The sequence below is a fragment of the Uloborus diversus genome, chromosome 1 (assembly GCF_026930045.1).
Source record: "Uloborus diversus isolate 005 chromosome 1, Udiv.v.3.1, whole genome shotgun sequence".
Classification (NCBI taxonomy): Eukaryota; Metazoa; Arthropoda; class Arachnida; order Araneae; family Uloboridae; genus Uloborus; species Uloborus diversus.
In genome coordinates this window covers 200,533,120-200,555,434 of record NC_072731.1, presented here as the reverse complement: position 1 = coordinate 200,555,434, position 22,315 = coordinate 200,533,120, and the positions used below count along the sequence as shown (strand labels likewise).

The window sequence follows — 22,315 nt, the reverse complement described above, 5'->3', positions numbered from 1 at the left end:
AACTATACATTACAGTTTCTTACATAAAGAATTAAACCATTACTGTTTTTAAAAAATAAAAAAAGGCGTTTTATCTTAATATATAAAAATCTTCTGTGCGGATGTTTGTCACCATAAGGCTTTTAAACGGCTGGACCGATTTTGATCAAATTTTTTGTATGTAATTAAGTTGTGGCAAGCATGGTTTCGAAGCGTGATGGATCGAATCAGAAATGTTTTTGTTAATTAATTAATTTAAACATTGGATGGTTATATCTCCCAAATGATTAATATTTATTTTAACCTATTGTTGAGCAAGAACTGAAATAAATATTTAACCCATTGCCAAAGGACAATAAGAAAGCCAGCTCTGCTTTTTGTAATGAAATTTTCTACTGATGTCAATTGAGAATAGATAAAACGTAGAGAGAGAGAGAGTGAAGCCTTTTTTTTGTTCATTTCTTGAAAGCAACAATTTTAGGATCCGAGATATATTTTAAAGTCAAGTATTGGAAAGTTAACGCAAAACGTGTGTTCTGTTGTCGTAGTTGAACACATGTGACCGGATCGGTGCTGTAGATTTTCCTAACTAAATAACATTTGCTTCTTGGCTCAAATCCATCTGTTTTGGCATCAATGTCATGAATACTTTAAGGATTATCTAACTAATCAGTACATTATTAAAGGAAAAGATGATGGAATTTAAAGACGAAACAAATTTTATTTTTCATCCAGATAAATTACAACAGGGTAGTTCTGTACACAAAATATCAGTGCAGTGGAAGATCTTTATCTTTGGTGGAAAGAACAAATTGGGCAATATATGAAGTTTTAAAAGTTTTCGTTCAAAAGATTGGACCGCTAATCAGTCGGAGTTGGCTTTGCTCACTGATTGGCTGGATTACAGTAACATGGTGGCTTGGCGACTTTGGCTATAAACAGAGTTGCGTGATCATTTGTTTACATTTTAAAGCTACTGTTAATGTAATTTATTGTAGTTTTTGTTAATTTGGCAAAATATTTCAAATTGCAAAGAATTGTTTTTTGTTTTTAAAGAGTGTTTAGTCATTTTAGTTGAGAATTTTTATTTTACATCGGAAGTGGGGGGGATCAGTGATTTTGGCTTATTCAGAGAACTATTTTTACCTTTATCATTTATTTAAAAGATATCCTTTCTATTGTTTAATTATGATTCATATGGGGGATGTTGCAGCGGGATTTCTCGTTTGTTCTAGATGGGTAGTTAGTTTTTTACACTTAATATCTGAGGACGCTTTTTATCCTTTGAGTATGGCTAAAGGAACAAACCATCAAGTACGAGAGAAAAAATATTTAATAAAACAGCTGCTCCGTTGCATTAGATAAATCAAGTTGTTATAAATATACACATTCTCACACCAAGCAGCTTAAAACATTTTCTTTTTACTTATTTTTTTCAACAAAACAGTTCAAACACTTGATAGTTTATTGAAATCTTTTAACTTTTCAATTTACAAAATTTGAACAGAACAACGTCTGTCGGGTCCTCTAGTTTAACATAAAATACTGAGATGCACAAAATGAATGATCAATGAAAGGGAGAGACATAAAGTAAAGCAACACGGCACTCACAGTATGTAGTAATATTCATGAGTTGAAAAATAAAGTGGTGATGATTTATGCTCCATGATCAGATGGTTATTCTTTTTAAATACCATTGCTTGGCCTTTTCTTTTGTAACCTTTACATTTATGGCAACAGCCTCTCTTTCTGATGTCTTTAATCCACAGTACAAGAGCGCAGCTTCCATTTTCACAATATTTATTTACTTTGCTTAGACTACCCTGCAAGCTTCAATATTGAAACAAAGTTCTGAACGTTTACGAATATCTTTTTGTTTCGACTATTAATTGTACCTATGGAAGAATCACTCATATTTATTTTTGTGCTACTGTCGACGTTTTGTAGTCTTCAAATTTTGGATGAAACAGCGCACTAAGGTGTCATTATATTTATTTTAGCAACTTTTAACAAGTAGAATGAAAAAAAAAAGAAAGATGATGAGTGATTGTTTGATGCACTGACAACATGATGCATAGACTAGTTTGGTGCGAGAACTTTTGCTGTCAGTGATGCTAACGGGATGTAAGAACGTTCATGAAATCAATGTTTAGTAGCCAATAACAAAGCTGAAACTTTCTTCCTAAAAAGTTCACTTTGTCGACAAGGAATTCGCGTTAGCGCTAAAATTTGTTGCTTGTGAAACATTTGCGTTATACCCCTTTCGAGTAAGTTGAATCGTGTTGTAGCGGGAGTTCCAACCATCTCATTTTTGGTCGTCCCCTTCCTCGAATTGTCACAGAGTTCTAACCATTTACACATAAATGGTGTTCCTGACATGGTTTCGTACCAATCTTATTTTAATAATAAGAATGTGAAAGGTGTGCATACATTAGAGATACTTATAAAACAACTAGAGGACCTGACAGACGTTGTTCTGTTCAAACTTTGTAAATTGAAAAACTTCAATAAACTATCAAGTGTTTGAAACTTTTTTTTATAATATGATGGACTTTTAAATTAAAAAAAAAAAAAACACCCTAATCACGGTTATTAAATTCACAATCACGTATGCATATAAAGCAATCGATAGCTTTTATCTAAATTTTACACTGAAGTTGTATTTACCTTTAGAGTGAAACGAAAAAAAAAAAGAAAGACTAAATGGTGTATGTTTATTAAATAACACAAAGCAAACATTAGCACTCATATAATTGTAATGGCTATTAGTAAGCATGTGCTTAAAAAAATTTAACAAGTCACATTCCAAAACTTTGCTTTATTAATAGTGTTTAAATGTACTTACGAATGTGAAGTAAGTTAAATATTACATAAGCAAGTACGTGCTGAAGACACACTGAAGTGTTTTATATAGTACATGGATTCTTTTAAATCATAAAAGAAAAATGCTTAATACTGATCTTAAATTTCATTTCCTTTTGCAGATATAGCTTTTATTTACATTTACACACTTATGTCTTAATTACCTCTACAAAAAAGCAAAATAATTATAGTAAAAACGGCTGAATACACTCTATGTTCATTAAATAAAATTGTCCAAATATTGCAGCCGCAGAGAAAATGGCAGGTAAAAATGTCCACAGTAACTAAAATACCTAAAAAACATTGCCTTTGGCCCCTTTAAACTTTGCTTCGTTATTGAATTAGAATTTGTTTGTGAAATCTAAACTACTTGTTTCCGTACCAGGAAGTACAAGGTACAAGGTTGTAATTGCCAACTCGACCCCACCAAATCAACAAGTAATATTTCTCTTTATGAGATTATTATTGTTGGCAAGAAATATGCAACAGGTGTCTGATGGCAAAAAAAAAAGGGGGGGGGGGGAGCTGTTATAGTTATCTTCAGTGATAAAGAAAGCAACTTTTCCGAATTTTGGCAGACCAGAGTGAGTTAAAAGTTCGGCCAATGATATTTAAAGTTGAATTTTTTTACATTTTCATTTTTTTAATTCTTTGTATTTTTTATTTTTAGTTGCTTTTAAGCTGAAATAGTAGAACTTTTTTACAAAAAAGTCGCTTTTGTCTTATTTTAGGCTAAAATAGTGTCATAGTCTGCAATTCTTCAAAATAGTCGCTTTTTTCGTCTGCAGTGGCAGCCCTGCAGATGTGGCAAATGGGGCTCAAAAGTGTGTGTGTGGAGGGATGGGGGGGGGGGGGGGGGGGATTAGGAAAAAAATGCCAGCAAAAAAAAGAGAGAAAAAAGTACAACATTTTGTTAGGGCTGGTTTGGAAAGCAGGTAAGAGGAAATTGACGTAAATCTAACAACTTAACACATGTTTTTCTTAAGATTTTGATGAATTATATACATAATAACTTCCCTCAAAGAAACTTAGACATGAATTAGAATTACAGTATTTATCTCCAAGTATTTTAAGCTATCACAAGCACTTAGTAATAACTTCATTGAACCAAGTATGGCTTGTTTAAATAAAACAATTGATTTATTGATAACTAAGCAATGAATACATAAGCAAAAAGCGACTGCTTGTGCTAAGTAATGTTTGTAAACAGATGTACAAAGTAAAACAAATAATTATGTTCTGAAAATTTTGACGTTTCTGCTTTTTTTGTCATTCTAGCTCTGGTTCCTTAACTAGAAAATTAAATAAATTTTCCACAAAAAGGAAGGGGGCAAAATGTTTCCGTAAAAAGATGTACAAAGTAAAACAGGTAAATCCTGTTCTGAAAATTTTAAAGTTTCTGATTTTTTTTTGTAATTTTTATAGTTTTGGTTCTTTTATTGGAAAATAAAATTATTTCCAATAAAAAGTGGGGGGAGAGGGGGCAGTAGCAGAAACTTTCTAGCCAGTCTGCAACACTATTTTGGGCAGTTGAAAATAATCTGCAGCATTATTATTAGTTTTATTTTAAGTTTTCATAAAATACACAAGTCCCTGGTAAAGGTCAAGACTCAGAAATTTTCCAACTGGCCGGAAAAACTTAGTGGCCATCACTGTCGCCTAATTTTAAAGTATAAAAAAGGGGTGTGGGGAGAGAGAAGTTTTCACCACTTTCATAAAAAATAAATAGAACTCTGTGCACTATGAAAAACAATTATTCTCTCAATACATATTTATTTAAATATGAAAAATTTAAGTTAAAATAGGTTTTTGAGTTTTTTTTAAATGAATAAATAAATAAATTAGTAAATGAGAAGTTGGCAGGAAACTGCATTTCAGATGAATTTTATGGTTTATAGCAAAGCTCCCAAAGCAATGAGGATCAAATACAATTGTGCAGACAATAATTTACATATTTCATGAAAATAATTTAAAAAAACATGATTTATTGTACATTTTATGTTATTTTCAATAGCTTGTATTAAGGTAAAGATCCAATTCTGTTTTTGGAAACTTAAGCAAGTAACAGGCTTCTCTATTGCCATATTGCTTATGGCCAAAAATGGCGTCTACGTGAAACATTTATGCTTATAAACAGATTTTTGAATTTGTTACATCAAAATTCTTAAAAAACTACAATTTAGATGAAATAGTCAGTTTTTAGCAATTACTCTCTAAACAATAAAGATAAGATAATATTCTAAAGATAAAATTTTTCATTTTTAAGACAATTAAGAATTATACGAAAAAATGGCACATTTCACATAATTTTCAAAAGTTTGCATTGCAATAAACATCCAATTCTGTTTATGAAAACGTAGACAATTAAAGAGTCTTTCATACCAACATCTTGGGAATAACGAAACCTGGCGACTATGACAGAAATTAAAATATAAATGTCTGAATTTGTTGCAAAAAAATAATTAAAAAATAAAAATCCTCATGAGACAACACTTGAGCTGAAAAGTTTTTAGCACTTCTGAGCCCAACGCAATGAGGATAAGGTGAAATTTTAAATGTACAAAATTTTTCATTTCTCAAGAAAATTATTAATAAAAAGATTTGCTGCACATTTTAGATTATTTTCATTAGTTTTTAGTAAAAAAACACCGGATTCTGCTTTGTTTTTCAAAACTTAGGCACTTAAGCATCTATCTACTTCGATCTTGTGAATGACCAAATATGGCGACTATGTTTCTAGCTGAAATGATTAAGCATCCATCGCCTCTCCAGTCAAAAAACGATCTTTGCCAAGTTGTTTTTCTTTTTTTTCCCTTTAATTTATTTGTTTTTCTTATTTATTTCTTTTTGTTCTTTGGTAAAATTATCTGCAGGTCACTGAAAAATCTGCGACGCGACTGACACGACTCGCCTCTCTGCTACCGGGGGGGGGGGGGGGGGAAATCCGAATCGCTGCCACTGTGTTGAACAGTTTGAACAATGTATCGTAACTTAAATTCACATCAGCAAGCTCTTCTTATCATCATTTAGTTTCACACACACAGAAACAAGATCTAACCCTTTCATCTTTGTAGACCTTATTCGCCAGAATTTTTTTTTAAATCTCTAAATGACCAATCTCTATCTATTCAATTTGGTTGGGATTGGAAGAACAGTGAAATTTTTCAACCTTTCCTTTTCTCAAATTCTTTAAGTACTGTACCTAGCAAGACAACTGCAAAAATAGAATGTGATTTCCCCAACTGCTTACTAAGCATTTATATCGATATGTAGCGCAATTTGCAGAACAAAAAAAAACATGCAAACTTTGATTTTAGACCACACAAATCTAATTGTCTCTATAGTTTTGTCCATATCACACAGAAATAAGAAACTCCTTCGTATTTCCAATAAAAGTTTCATTTATTATTAGTTGCTAGTCATAAAATTTGCATAACTTTCCGACTAAATGCAGCAAAGATATGGTGGTTTTCCTTTGGTTTGAAATTTGTGTGTGGTCTAGAAAAATGACAAGGGTAAAAGATCTTTACTATAGAATCTGCAATACATTGAAAAAAAAAAAAAAAATCAAAATAATGGTAAACACAAAATTAGTGATGTCCAAAGAGTAGAATTACGTATATAAAAAAAGGGGGTGATTTTTAGAGCTGTAGGTAATTGGTTTTTGATACATGTTTTTTGAAGCTCACCATTAAAAAAATGTCAGTTAACAATAAAATGCATAGTTTGCATGAATAATAGTAACGAACTTTAAAACCATTTATGAAAAATAAGATAGCTGTCACTTTTATTTTATAGAAAAGAACATATCTTTATGAGTGAGAAAAAAAATATGCCATTATCAAGCTTTTGTACTTTTGTGTGTAAGTTGTATTGATTTTCAACTGTTGTTGGCAGTTTCGGTGACATTAGTCAATAGAGTTTAGAAAATGTCTCAGAGACAATGTTTCAGGCTGATGCTGCTAGGCGTCTCAATGTGTCTCGTAGCGACTTTGGGATCAATATCAATCAGAAGATTCTGTGACCAGAAGACCTGTTTCAGGCCGACCACGAGCTACAACAGCTGTAGAAGACCGTTTTCTACTTTTTTCAGCCTGAAGGAGAAGAACTGCTATTGTGCTGCAGCTCGTTGCAGACCACTTTGTGGCACCAGAAAGAAGAATCTCTACTACTACGGTGTGAAATCGTCCTCACAATGCAAGACGACCAGTTGTATGTGTTCCGCTCAAAGAAGCACTGCGAAGGATACGCTTATGCTGGGCAAGAGAACTTGTTTCGTGGACCCAACAGCAATGGGCTTCTGTTCTGTTCACAGAAGAGTCCAGATTTACGTTGGAGAGGTATTCAGGGTGTCTACTGATTTGGAGGGAACAGCACATTAGATACCATCAATACTGTTGAAAGGCACAGTTATAGAGATGGTGGAATCATGGTTTGGGCAGGGATCTCATTGGTGGTCACACTGACCTGCATGTGGTTCCATGGAGTAACTCTGACTGGTCTGAGATCCTTGATTCATATGACCGACCACCCATATATGTCCCCGATATTGGTAATGACTTAATTCTGATGGGTGGCAACACCGAGATCGGATTGTTGAGTTGCTGCTTTAAATCCTCCTCCAAGGTCGTCACATGAGCTGGAACAAGACTTGCTTTGTGTCTGGTCTTCGCTTCCTATTCCGGTGCCTGACAACTTAATAAACAGCATGCAAAATTGATGCCACCGATGTATTCAAGTTAGGGGGGACACATTCCTTATTACAACCCATTTTTATATTGTTTCTGTGACATTTTACTACATAACACTGTGATGTTCTGTTTTCTTCAAGAATGGACTTTTCCGCAAAGTTTGCTTTATTTGTTATAAATAGTTTTTGCAATGCACTTATACAAATTTCTATGACGCATTCAATAAAAAACTATTTAATGCACACATCCTCCAAATTTTTTGTTTCTACATTCATTTATTTGCAAATTAGACGCAAAAAAACGGTTGTACCTTAACTTTTTGAAGCCAGTATATTTCAAGGATAGATTGAAAAATCAAGTACTTTTCCAAAGCTCCTAGTGAATAAAATAAAATTCGATGATTTTTCAAGGTCATGGGAACCCTGTATAAACAAGTAGTGCAAATTATTGTGCTACTTGCTTATATTTTAGTGCCAGTACAAAGAACATTTAAATATATAAAACTAAACCTTTTATTGTAACTCAAAAAGACTCATATTTAAAAATTGCAAAAACAGGAGTACAATTACACAACGCTAAACAAACAGTTTTATCATATGATGATTATTTCTATTAATAAAAAAATAAAAGTCTTAAAACAATAAAAGATATTAATGGAAAAATATGAAAAATTACAATACTTCAAAATTCACCTTAATTTCTTTTCAGCTTTCCATGACGCAAAAGATTTCTGTACGTAGTTTTGATAAGCCAAAAATATTCCTCCTGTGAGCTTCTTCAATAAATCAAGAGCACACTGCATCTCAGATTCTGTGTTTGAAAAAATTTTACATAGGAAATAGTCTTCTATGACTGAAAAAGCTTTCACCTGAACAGTATTCTCTGGATCCTGAACCAAAGGAAGAATGCTTTTAAGCCAACAGTCCTGCACTAAAGAACTGGTAGGAAAGGAATCTAGCACAGCAGTGATGGACTGAATCATTTGCTTTCGAACAACAATATTCTTATCAGATAAGGCACTAGTAAACAACTGAAAAGTAATAGGGAAACTATACATTAAAATATGCATCTCTTTAATACAGAGTGGAATAAACACAAGACACATGCATGTATTTCACATGCTCTTAAATTATGAAACAGAAATTTGAAAAGTCAAATGCAACAATCAATAATTGTACTGTATATTAACATCACAAGCTTATTTTTGAACTCATTGCAAGAGAAAGATGGCGATCTACATCAATATACATGTGAAGCACAAATGAATTATTTGCACATTAAATTAATATCTACTGACAAACTTTGAAGATTTAATGGAGTTATCAATTTAAGATTTTAATAGCACCAAAACCTGTCTCTCTTCCTTTCCCTTATTTTGAAATTTCTTTCTCTTGAAACTTACAAGATAGCTCATTACTTGTCTAAAGCAGTGCTTCTCAACCTTTTTTACTTTGCGGCACACTTAAGAAATTTCTAGATCAACGGGGCACACTGAAGTTAATTTCGCAATGGTAATATAGAAATGTTTTTATCATTCACTGGTAAAAAGACGAGGGGGGGACACCTTTTTCATATGAATGAAACAATTATAACAAACGTAGTGTATTTAAACTTATTTAGAAAGCAGAAATATTTCGAATGTATTGAGGTTGATAATGAACAACAAAACTATAGCTATTTAAAGAAAATTATGCTTCATATGTTTCAAAGCATTTCTGTCAAACATGTCATAAAAGTGCAAAAACTGAACGATTTATCAAATAATGTTTCAAGAAAGAAGCAAGCAAGAAATTGAAACCAAGCTCCTAACTTTTGCAAAGACGTTTGATGTTCGCTCTCTATGCTGGAAAGAGCTACACGAAGTTCTTGATCCAGGCTCTTTAGAGATGATCTCTTACTGTTTTTTATAAGTGCGAGGGCTGAGAGACTGAGTTCGCAAAGATATGTAGTTGAAAATGGTAGCAGCACATCAATAGCAAGACAAGAGATAGTGGGATACTCATTTTTAACCAGCAACCAAAATTCGTCCAAAGGCACTTCGCTCAGCTTAAGTTTTAGAGTACGGTCGCTCTTGAGGTTTATAAATTATTCTCGCTCCTTCAAAGAAAGGTCTTTAACTGATACATCCGTAGATGAAGAGAATGGATCGCGAATCCAGTCATACTGTTCCCTGTTACTATTCTTGAAATAGTGCTGTAATTTCTCCTGAAGTATGACTAAATGTTCTGCCACCACATTCAGCAGCTTTTCTTCCATGCCATTTTCTTCACATACCATGTTGCGGTCCGTTTGAACATGTCCAATGAGCCACGAACTACTTCTTCTCTCCACAGCTGATTTTTTTATTTGAATCCGTTTGGCTTGTCTATACATGCAACCCAAATTCTCTCCTTGTCCTTGCATTTTCCGATTCAATTCGTTAAGATTTTCAAAAATGTCAGCCATGTACGCTAGTTTTGCCAGCCAATATTTGTCTTGCAACAAACTGACGTACTACATTTCGTTTTTTGAAATCAAAACGTACCTCGTCCCTCAATTCGAAAATTCTTGATAATACCTCACCACATGTAAGCCAACGAATATCTGTATGAAGAAGTAGAGAATGGTAATCTGCCCCCATTTCTTCACAAAGTACGGAGAACAGGCGAGAATTACGTGGCCTTGATTTTATGAAATTCACGACTTCAGCCAAAGCTGACTTCAGCTCATCTGGTAAGTTCTGCCATGAGAACTTCACGCTGGAGGAAACAGTGTATGGTTTTAATTTCTATTTTACTAAGTCTCAGGATCGAACTTTGAGAAACTAGGATAAAAGGAAATTAGTTTCGGAACTGGAAAAGAGGAAACAAAAGCTAAAGCTGGGGCTGAAATTCCTGAGAGAGGGGACAATACTCCCGTTTGCAAAAGATTAAGAAAAAATTCTGTATAATTAGTTGATTTCCTGGAAATTAAAATCCGTTTTTAAAAAACTGAAAATAATAGGATCACAAGAAGTTTAAAAGAGGCGCGGCTGCAAATCCCGCCTCTCCCCTTGTTGGGTATGTCTTATTGCACATGATCGACAGGGTGCATTGAGAAGTTACAGAACGATACAAACGCTATTTGGTCGTAACTTTAAAATAAAATACCTCAAGGCTCTTTCTTTTCATATAACTACGAAAATACCGCGGCACACCGGGTTCCTTGTTGCGGCGCACCAGTGTGCCGCGGCACACCGGTTGCGAAGCCCTGGTCTAAAGGAACAATGGTTATAAATAATGGGGCTCGACAGATGGCATTTTTTGGACAATGGGCCGAAGCCGATTGTTCAAAGATGGCCGATAGTTTTCCTCCAAATGGCCAATGGCAAAAAAAAAAAGTAAAAGAAAAAATTAATTTGAATTCTGATATTTTAAATTCGGCTCTCCTCTGATATGCCCCCCTCTTGGCGAGATTTTAATTTTTCGCTCGATACGAAAATCGCCAATAAGGCGATAACTTGGCAACCCTGGTTTTGCAACTTGAACGCTGGAAAGTAGTTTCTCTAAGTCTGTTTTTGCACGTGTTTGTGTTTTAGGAGGTAGGTGCTCATATGTTTCGCTCTTAGGGAGATTTTAAGTTGAATACTCTAAAATAAAGTTTCAATTCAAACTTTATTTTAGAGTATTCTTTTTCTTGTTGTTTTTTAATGTTAATTTAGTTGAATTTTCTATTTTAATTATGAGTTCGGTTTGTGATGTTGTCCAAATGTATCAATTGAAATTTTTGAATGAATCTTCTTTTTCTTTTTCGTCAAGTCGTCCAACGTTTGGACGTACCGGAGTCCTAAATAGATTTTTTATATTTAAACTAATTGAAAATAAAGAGGTTAGGTAAGTGAACATATTTTGAATTATTGTGTTTTTAGTGTGTTTCTGGTAGTTTGTATTTTGGTCTGGTTGGCATTTTTGTAGCACAAAAATGGTGTTAATTTCACATAAAATCTGTGACTTTATTGTATACTGAACGGAGGAGATCTGTGACTTATATCCGACTGTGATGTATATTAAAAGTCGGAGGGATAACGGACCGAGCGGCAGCGAGGTCCTGGCGAGCCCGAGGTGTCATAGTACTTTCGTAATGAGACCGAGGCAGGGCCGGCGAGCCGAGGTCTCATTACGAAAGTACTATGAGACCGAGGGCTCGTATCCCGGAGAAACAACGGAAAAAAATTAATGCATTAATTTCATTAAATAATTAATGACATAATTTGAATTTTTCCTGTTGGCGCTAAAAAAGCATCGCTAAGAACGATGTATGACATATGACGTCATACATAGTTTTCTTGGCGACGCTTTTTTGGCGCCAACAGGAAAAAGTCGCCAAGAGGGGGGTATATCAGATTTGTTCCTTAAATTCAAATTAGGTTTTTCGCAATCACAAGTTGCGACAGGACCCTACTCATTGGAGTTATTGTTTCTAGAAACTACTCCTGTCCCCCCAAAAGTGCCCCTTCTCCTGGGCGGTTACATGTGTATAGTTTTGTGTGTGTGCGTGCGTGTAGGCGCGCATGCACGTGAAGGCTTGTGTGTACGTAGAGCTGTGCATACAGGTAGGAGTGTGTCTCTCTGTGTGTGTAGGCTTGTGTGTACATAGACTTGTGTAGGACATGGACGCCACCGACCAGGAGAAGCAGATTTCGGGGGGCATTGCTCAGGACCGGAGGAGCTGCGCCTGCAGAGGACGGTGGGTAGGAGTGCTGAGAACAATGAGAAATTGTGATTGCTCAAAAAAATCTAACAGAAATAAATTGATAAGATTGTCAGGGATTTAAAGGATCATTGATTCAATTCACTTTACTTCCTTTCTACGAATAAGGAATTGTAATCACAAAAAAAAATCAGATTTCGACCTAAATTTCTATTTTACGATCGCCCAATTTAAACTTCACAAGTTTTTTCGGCACATTTGTACATGCATACATACCTAAGAATATATAGATGACCGAAATATCCATTTTGAACGCCTCTTTAGTTAAGTATTGCAAATTTTCTTGTGATGTCTTAATGCGCGTAAACTTGCGTCACTCAAAAATGTTATGAAATAGTAAGTTGAAAACTCATACGTATGTAGTATGATCTAAAAGTTTGAGGACAAGTTGTATAAAACCTTACCATGAATAGTTCACATTACCGAAGTACATCTATCTAAAAAAAGGTCACCTTGAACGACTATGCACTTCTGCCAAAGTTCCTATAGCTTTTAGAAAGACTCCTGAAAGACATTTATCGCAACCTCCGGTAAGGCCTCTTGCGCTGCTGCTTTAACTTCATCGTGGGGAAGATGGTGACTTTCATGTTAAGGATACACAGTTCGATTGGTCAATACTCTGATATGACGAACAAATAACATAACGTTTTGTCGGACTTAGCTCCGTGTGACTTTTACCTATTCCCAGCAAAAAAAAAACATTTGCATGGACGCCACTTTCTTCCGTCAGGAGAAGATAAAGCTGCACAAAAGGTAGCGAAAAATGGCTTCCAGCAGTGTTTCAAAAATTTATATGAACACTGGCAGAAGTACATAGTCCCTCAAGGTGCGTTTTGAAGGTGGATGTGCTTCGGTAATGTGAAATATTCATGGTAAGGTTTTATAATTGAAAGAAAATACGAAATTGAAATTCCAAAAACGCAATTTTAGACGATGTTGGATAATTTTAGGGCCGCGCCATTAGTTTTTGCTGATCGTAAACATTTTTATTGTAGCAATAAAATTGCTTAGGACATAAGGTTTTCACCTTTGCAACATAAATCCGTTCTGATCGGAATGTCTACATAAGGTAGCGCCAACACTCCAGAAATGAAGGAAAGGTGAGAAAAGGGTATGGTCAACTAATGATAATGAATTGGTACCATTCCCCCACACAGTCTTCATTTGAAAAAGAATTCTTTTCTAAGATAGCAGGTGGTGAAATTAGCAATAAAAAATCGCTTCAGTGAAGTAGATATATTTTTTAAACAAGGTATGCTTTCCAATATTCATTAATTAAAAAAAGAAATAGGGGAACTGAATCCTAACCCCAGGCAAGGTTCCCGAATCACATCCCTCTTAAGGCACTCAAATATAGCCAAAAGGAGCTCTTTAAATTTTCAGCATCAAAACATTTTCGGAAGAGAACTCCCGAAACCCTTCCTCTGAATTCGCCACAAATGTCCTAAATTTCAATTTTTAAGGCTTCAGTTTCTAAATTGTTTTGTAGGAATAGTACCCCTCTTACCTATAAACATGATTTATGACAGCCTAAAAGTTTTAATACTTTAATTTTGGAAACTTTTTGAAAGAACCTTCCTACATCCTTCCCCCTTAAGTCATCCAAAGATAGCCCTACCCCCCATTGTGTTTGCTAAACGCAGTGTAAGTTTTTGTTTAAGATCTATTTTTCTGTTGAGAGAGAAACTCCCCTCCACACATCGCCAAAGATAACCCAAAGTTTTAAGACTACAACTTCGAAAATGTTTCGAGAAAGAACTCTGAATTCCGTAACTCTTAAATCACTCAAAAATAACCAAAATAGCATTTCAATACCTCAGCATGGAGAAATTTTCGGGGAGAGAGACCCCCCCCCCCCAAACTCCTTCCCCTAAGTTCACTAAATTTGACTTAAATTTGCGGTTTCCCCTTTCCTTCACCGAAACTTTAAGAATTTTAATTCTAAAACTAATTGAGAGAAAGCCTTCGAATTCTCTGTTCTTAAGTCTTTTAAAGATTACCTAAAACTGAGTTCTGAATATTTCAGCTTTGAATATTTTTTGGGAAAGGGAAACCCTGAACCCTAAGATGGGCTAAAATTGCTCTTTTAAGACTCCAGTGTCGGAATTTCGCCTAAAGAGAGCCCCTTCCCTCCCTCTTGACATTGCCAAAGACAGCCTAACAGTTTTAAGACTTCAATTACAAACACTTTTCGGGAAAGAGTCCCAAATGCCATTTCACTCAAGTCCATTTAATTATAGCCTCAAATAGTTTTTAATACATCAGCTACAAAACATTTCTATATTAAAACACCAAAACCATCTCTCATAAATTCACCAAATATTGCCTAAATTAGTGTTTTTAACCTGAGATTGCTCGCCAGGGTATGACATACACACCTCTTCGCTTTCAATCAAATTTCCATCCCACCTTTTTTTGGAAGTGGACAATTCCTTGAGTAGCTGACCCATAGGTCATAACCTTGAGGGGGTAGAAATGGTGGGGACATTCTAAAATTAGTTTCTTTGGAATTGACTTCTACGGGTGTATCATACTCTGCGCGAGTATTTCTGCTACAGTTCTGAACTAAAGCATATGCAATGCTTCCAAGATACTAAAAACTAAAACTAGGATCTAGAAGACATTGCATCCCCTGCTAAAAAAGCAAAGTCCACGTACAAAAGCTGTACTGAAAGCCCCAATATAAAAGACAAAAACCAAATTTGTGTGTGAAAAATGTGACAAAAACATTTGCATGGACCATATGGTATGCATTTGCAAAAAAATGTAGAAATTGAATGCAAGTCTTTTTAGAAAGTGTTTTATAATTATACTTTTTTCTCTTATTTGCATTTTCAACCTTTTTGGAAAAAAAGTTGTACTCGAAAATACTAAAAAACCTCCTCGAATATGAAATACCCTATGCGAGCAATCTCGAGTTAAGAATCCAATTTTTGATTTTTTTTTTTAAAACCTCCCCCACTCACCTTTTACATCATTAAAGACAGCCTAAAACTTTGACTTTTAAATTTTTAAGAGTTTGCAGAGGAGAAATGTCAAAACACCCCTAGCTTCAAAAATGGCTTTCAATTCAGTTTTTTAATATTTTATACTGTAACATTTGAGTAACACCTCCCCCCCCCCTCTTAGATTGTCCAAGATATCAACGTTTTAAGACCTCAGTATCGTGGGTTAATTTGCGAACTGATTATCCTCTTTGCAAGAGCAGCATTTTTTTGCAAATTCGTGCTGCCGTTATTTTTCTCCTTTCCTTTCTCTATCCCCCTCCCATATTTCCATTCTAGCGAGTGTTAGATTCAATGACATTGGAATTTAGTGATTCGTAGAGTCTTTGTCAAAAATGCAGGAGTGGTTGCCCATTGGTGTTTCCAACCAGCTTGAAATTTCCCCTCAATTATATCCAAAATTCCCATTTTCATTGAAATATTCAAAATCAATGATAGTTTCTATTTTACCTGGTATGTGGATGCCTTTGCTGTGGCGAAAACATTTCATCTCGTCAGCAATCACTCTCAATCGGTGATTCAGATTCAACTCTAAAACATTTTAAGAGCGTACATAATTTTCATTTATGCGTGTAAAGTTTGCAAAAAAACAAACCGCAAATGAAAAAAACGAAAGAATGATCGAAAATAGCTTGAGAAAAGGCTAAATTTTCAATCAAAGCCGATTATTTCGAAAAATTAGGGATAATAGCGAGCAACTCCTCGGTCTGCAATGCAGTGAGTTGGAAATAACAGAACTATACCTAAAAAAAGTCAAACAGCGCGAGTCGAAAAGCCACTCCTCCAAAAGCACGTTGCAAACAAAACAAGCCCATGGCAGAAAACAGAGAGAATGTCGATGTCACTTTGTGGTTATGGAACGGTCCAGTAATTAAAACATATTTTTCAAACACTCAATTTTTCTTTTTTAAGTAAAAACTGAAAGAAAGTCATCGAATTTCTTTCCGTCCCGACCTCCGTCTAGGAAATTTGTCCAAGCCGGAAATCCGTCCTGAGACGGAAGGTCTTGCACCCATGCATTAAACTTCGGTCTCATTTTTTTTAGTACAGAACCACTACCACCACCGCCTCGGAAGAGTTTCTGAATCTATTTCAGGACTTCAAATTCAAAAGTCCCTTTGATTTCCGAATTATGTCACCCTTCAAAACGTCTTAAATCAATTTCTTACATTAATGCTCTAAATTCTTGATAAACAATAGAAAAAAGCTTGTAAAAACAAAAAAAATCTCTAATTTTATGAATGGTGTTAGTTTTAAACAATTAAGAAGTATAAGTAGAGTTTAATTTCAGAAATTGAGGGAGTGGGAGGAGGGGCTCGTGTTCTCAGAAATACAAAAAATAGTCGTAAAAAATCAAGTTCAAAATAATCGTAAACATTGAGCAGAAAAACCCTTTTAAAACTTGCACCCAAGTTTGTTTTGACGTGCAGTGGCGGATTTAAAATATAGCAAATGTTGCAATTGCGCGAGAGGCCCCATAACCATAGGGGCACCGTAGGAGTTACAAAAATGCTTATGATAAATATTTTACAACTTCTGTGATAGAGAAATAGGGTCCCAAAATGTATTTTGACGGGCCTCAAACTTGTAGCTCCGCCGAAGCAATACAGAAAAGACTGCATTACTGTGATTCATATTACAAATATCAAAAAATTAAAAATTATCGTCGGTTTAATGGTAATTCTAACAACAAAATGAAACAAAACCGGTTTCGCCATCTCATATTTGTTTCCATAGTCTCCAATTCGGCAATATATCACCAAATGATTGTCAGTCTGAGATGCTATATTAGTTTTTCATTGAAATAAGTAATTAATAGCCACAAAAAATGAATAAATAGGCTTTTTTAGAACATCCGATTGGAAACAAAAAGGGAAGTGCACAACTGGAACGTACTCACACCCCACATGTGAAAATTTAGCCTTCTACAGCTTACTATTTTTGAGTTAGGACTTATGAGAGATATATACGTATATCCAGCCGCAAGAAACAATGCAATAATTAACTTGTTTGGTACCTAAATGCAGTATTAAAAACTCTTTCAGGGGTGACTAAAATAGAAATTCATACTGAAATTTAAATAAACAATTTTATATGAAAACAATAACTCCCTTTACTTTGTATTAAAAAGTAAAACAACCAAGGTCCTTTTTTTTTTCAAAAACATCGGCCAATTCCATCGGTTTTTTGATGTTTTTAAGGCCGATGGGCCGATGTTTCCTGCAAGTTCGCATTGGCTTTCGATGCCTAAATTGTTGAACCATCGGCGCCGATGCATCAGTCGTCCTAATAAATAATATATCTATACAAAATAATACATCACATTAAATTATAATATATGTAGAGTAGAGACTTATTGGTAAAAATAATAAATCACTGCAAACCAACAAATGAACAGGGGTTAGTAGAATTTCCGTGGGTTTGGCCGGTAAAAACCTCGTTTTTCTCTAGTCCTGGTTAAAAACCAATTTTTACCTGTAAAATCCCAACCTTACATGCCCGTGCCAAAATGTGACTGCATTGTGCACAGTGGCAAACTTACAATGTTACAATTGCAAAGGGGGCCCTTGAAGCTGATTTAAAAAATGCACAGACAAATATCCCCCAAACAGGAATTGAGACAAGTTTTCTAATCTGCAAATCCGTTCCTGGTTGTGCAGAGAGGTCACTCTTATGTTAAAACATTACTCAACAGCATAATTAACCCTTAAAGTAGTCGCATATTGGTCTATTCCCAGCCTGTTGTCACATATTTCTCTCTATCCCATTTTCTCTTATATTGCTATCTATATCAATAACCTCTTACATTGGCTCATCTGGATAGCTGGCCTTGAGTTAATCCCCAAACCTCACACAGAAGTCTAGGAATTTCTTTTGATATTTCAAGGTTTCATAGCTTTCTGAAATGTATGTCTGCACTTAGACAAAAAGCGGGACAACCTAGTCGAGTCCCCAACCGTTACTTTCTTCCAGCGCACGCTGTAAGTATTGCTCTTCATTACATACAGTGTCTCCCAAAAGTGTTTGTACACCTACAACTTTCAATGAAATAGGCCCTACTCATTGGTTAAAATTAATTTTTTGGAATAGGTATTCAATTATAAGATCTATGATCTCTTTTTAACAAAACAACATGAAAAATTTTAATTACATATTAAAACTTATTTTTTTAAAAATCAAAAACCAAAAAGTGCCGGAAATTTTATCTCACAAAAGTCTTTGTACACTGTAAAAAATGTCTCTATATTATTGAATAATAACTTTTTATTAAGTTGTTACTTAGTAGAATATCATTCAACATCTACAGCAACATTTGAAAGTCTGCAAATAGATTTCAATGTTTTTTTTTTCTTTCCATTGTGCAATCTACCACTCTTCAAGTCTTACTCTTTCTGGCTCTCTTTTCGTTTCAAAGCCATATTTTCGTAATCTAGCCTCCAGATATCTCTTAATATGTTACATTAGGTGAAAATCTGGTGATCGAGGAGATTTTTCTAAGCTAAAGGACAATTTTTGAGGCACCAGACGCAAACGTTGAAAACCGTGTGCTTCTTATCGTTATCTTGATAAAAAAAACAAAGTTGCTTCCGATAATCAAATTTTAGACTAATAGTTTAAAATTGTTTATAAAAATATTTAAAGGAACAGAGTGATTCATTATTTCATCAAAAAATTCCAAACTACCAAGTTTTGATACTGATATGCACTCTCAGCCAAGAACACCTTCACCATCCTGATTAACTGATCCAACTAAGTTCTTAAGATTAAATTTCTGTTTTTTTTTTTTGTTTACAATAATACAATTTAACCAAAAATGTTGAATTTAATTTTGTGTGTAAGTAAGACCTTATTCCAAAACGTTTTAAGCCATTGATTATTTGTGATTAAGCCAATCATTGATTTTGCGAAGAAAAACGTAAGCTTTCTGTTTTTTCGCACAAACAAGAAAATTTCTGCGGGAGGAGGTCCCATTTAATCCAGCTAATCAGAGTACTCGGAGAACTTTTTTAGGAGAAAATTGAACTTAAAATGTTTCATTAAATTCTGCAGAAACTTTTACAGCACTCAAACATCTATTTTTCATAATTTTTTTTAACTGTAAATCTCCGATCACGCCTTGTTAAATTTGCTGGTTGGCTTTTCTTGCCTTGCTTTCGATTTGATTCTTTTGTTTATAGCATTTTGTCAAGCATTTCATTATAGCATAAATTAACAAATTTAGAGACATTTCAAACCAATTTACCGCTACTGTGAGGAAAAAAAAATTCAAATGGTGTTTGTTGTTTTTTATGAATAACAGCCATTTAAAAATAATGAACAGAATATAAGGGAATATACAAACAAAAATTAAAGACAAACGACTGTACAGTGTGAACAAATGCAAAAATAATAAAAAAAAACGAAACATGAAAACTCTAACCATGAATTTATATGAAAATATTTCAGTGTACAATGACTTTTGTGGATTTTTGCGTATTTTTTCTCTGTCTCTTCGTTTTTTGACAAATTTAAAAAATAAAATTGGTCAATGTTTTGAAAAAAAAATACTAAGTTTTATTTAGAATGGCATAGGAATGATGTGAAAAAAAAATTAGACTTCAAATTTAAATTCAGTTTTGCGTTATTTTGGTTTTACTACAAAATTTCAAGGTGTACGAACACTTTTGGGAGCCACTTTAGGTACATTCATATAGTAAATGGTATCTATTCTATTAGCTGAAGCAAACACTAAAAGAAATCACTCAAAATTCTTTTTCCTCTTACGGATCGCTATGGCAGGGAAAAGACCAAAATGAGAGTAGTGTAATATAAAGAGATGCGATTACACCCTTGCTAAAATTTGACAGCTCAGTACTGAAAAACTGAACCTAGAAGAGTTCCTAGCATTTTATGTTAGAAGCTTGTCAAAACTAAACTTAAGAGAAAAACCTGCACTTAAAAAAATAAAAATAAGTGACAGAAAAGTCTTACCTTCAAGTTCTCTTCATTTAAATATGTGTTATCAAAAGAAATAAGACTTTCCAAAGCTTGAAGAGCAGCTTTCCTTGTATGCACATTGCTATCATCATTTCTTCGAATAAGTATAGATGCAATTTCGTTTAATCTCTCCCGGTGAGAAGATATATTGTACCAGAAACTACGATCAATACCATTCACTGCAGACACTTCTTCAAACTCTTCAGGCTCCCATTGTTCATCTCTAAACTTATCGAAAAACTTTAATATACAATCCATGTTTTGAGACAAAACAGCAAGAGCTTTAGTCCTAACAGCTGCTGAAGTATCATCACACCTTGTTAATACTTGGAAAATTATTGGCATTTCTGTTAAATATGTTTTCAATGGTTCATCAAGACTCCCAGGGTCTATTTTAGGCTTCTGAACGAGTATTTCGCTTAAAATATCAAGTGCAAATATCCTATCCTTAAGGTCATTCGAATCAGATAGTTGAAGTAACCATTGGATGAAGTCCACAAAATCCTTACTGAGTAAAAGAACCATCAATTTCAAAACGGATTGAGCAACAATGGAGCGAAAGTCTGTTTTGTCACAAACTGTAAGACAGAGTCGTTTCAAAGCTACTAAGGTTTCTCCAGAATACAAAGGCTGATCCTGTTCTAAATTGAAAAGCATGTATGATACAGCATTATCTTTGACGACAAGAAACTTATGTGGTATACTAGACGCTTTCTTAGCCTTTGAGCACAAAATGTGCTTTCTTAAACATGCCAAGATGAGTGAATAATTGTCATGAATATCACCATTCAGATCAGTTTTTGTTAATGAAGTAAGTGCTTGGTAAGCTAGAGATGCAACTAGGTATGACCATGAATTTCTTCTTTTTTTTGTACCTGTCTTGAGAAATAAAGACTCAAAATCAATGGATGAGGATGATTCGAAAGAAGTCAAATCACTAAGTTTTAAGACTATATTTTCAATTATATTTGAATCATTGCCAAGGTGAAGTGTATTTAATAGAGGAATTAATGATTCAATAGCAGACGTATACGCTGGTAAAATGTCTCCAATTTCTTTCCATTCTGACGTTATTTTATTTTCAACAGGAATTTCTGGTACACAAAAACAGTTTATGCAAAGAGACAACAAATTTGGGTGATAAACAGAATATGCTGCACTGCCAGGCACTTTCAATAAATTGAAATAAAACTTTGTACATTTCAGGCCTAGCTCCTTATCTTCGATAGAAGAATCAGGCTTTGAAGCTTTATAGCACAGCAAGTATACCAAGCCCAAAACTTGCCGTATGTTGATATTCATTTCTTCCAATACATTCCATAATGTGAACTCTTCACAACCAGAAATATCATTTGAATTTGTCTCTCCATCAAGAAATTTGCACCAAGCGTCACATACATTTGCCACATCATCCAGACAAGAAGCTGCATCCCGAATAAATAATACATTTGTACTTATGCTATTCTCATCAGCATCAGTATATTCACCTTCTGTCACTTCGTCTATCCAATCCTCACTTAATTCACTGAAATTAATAGCGTCGAAATGCTGAGCGGTAATCGATCGTATGTCGACCATAATGTAGATTTACAACAAAACCAAAAAACAAAAAGAATTTTAGATATCTACATACTCGTTCGAAACTTGAGCCCGAAAAGAGGTTTTGTCTTGAAAAACATTTTGGCGGGAAAAAAATATACAAAACTTACAACGTTCAAATGAAAACTTTTCTCACCATGCAGAAGAAAAACTAGTTTCGTTTGAAAAAGACGTCAAGGAAGCATTTAAGTATAAAATTCAAAAAATAAATTTCAGAAATATAAAGTAAATACAAAACAAATTTAAATTTCGGATTCGGCAGTGTTGCCAAAGTCAAACATGCATAAAAAGAAAGATGTTGCACGTTTTGAAAGAACTATTTCTGAATGTTTGAAGTATCCCATTTTACGAGAGAGCTGTTATCTCAGGAAATACTAAATTTTTCTGCCAAAAAAGTGCCTCCATTTGAACTCATGGAGCTTCTGTAGCTTAATGATTTGAACTGTCATATTGGTTTTAACTGCAAACCGTCAG

The 22,315-nt window shown here is 34.3% G+C and overlaps 1 protein-coding gene across 1 annotated transcript in view; it reads right to left on the bottom strand.

Annotated features, from left to right (window-relative positions):
- Positions 1-22,070, bottom strand: part of LOC129234120 (condensin-2 complex subunit D3-like) — a 46,938-nt gene extending 24,868 nt beyond the window's left edge. Inside the window, exons 1-2 of the mRNA XM_054868011.1 lie at positions 20,237-22,070; positions 8,225-8,562 (exon numbers count right to left, since the gene is read on the bottom strand). Coding sequence (XP_054723986.1) covers positions 8,225-8,562; positions 20,237-21,820 — 1,922 coding nt within the window. The 5' untranslated portion in view covers positions 21,821-22,070. The remainder of the gene's footprint in view (positions 1-8,224; positions 8,563-20,236) is intronic.
- Positions 22,071-22,315: the final 245 nt, after the last annotated feature.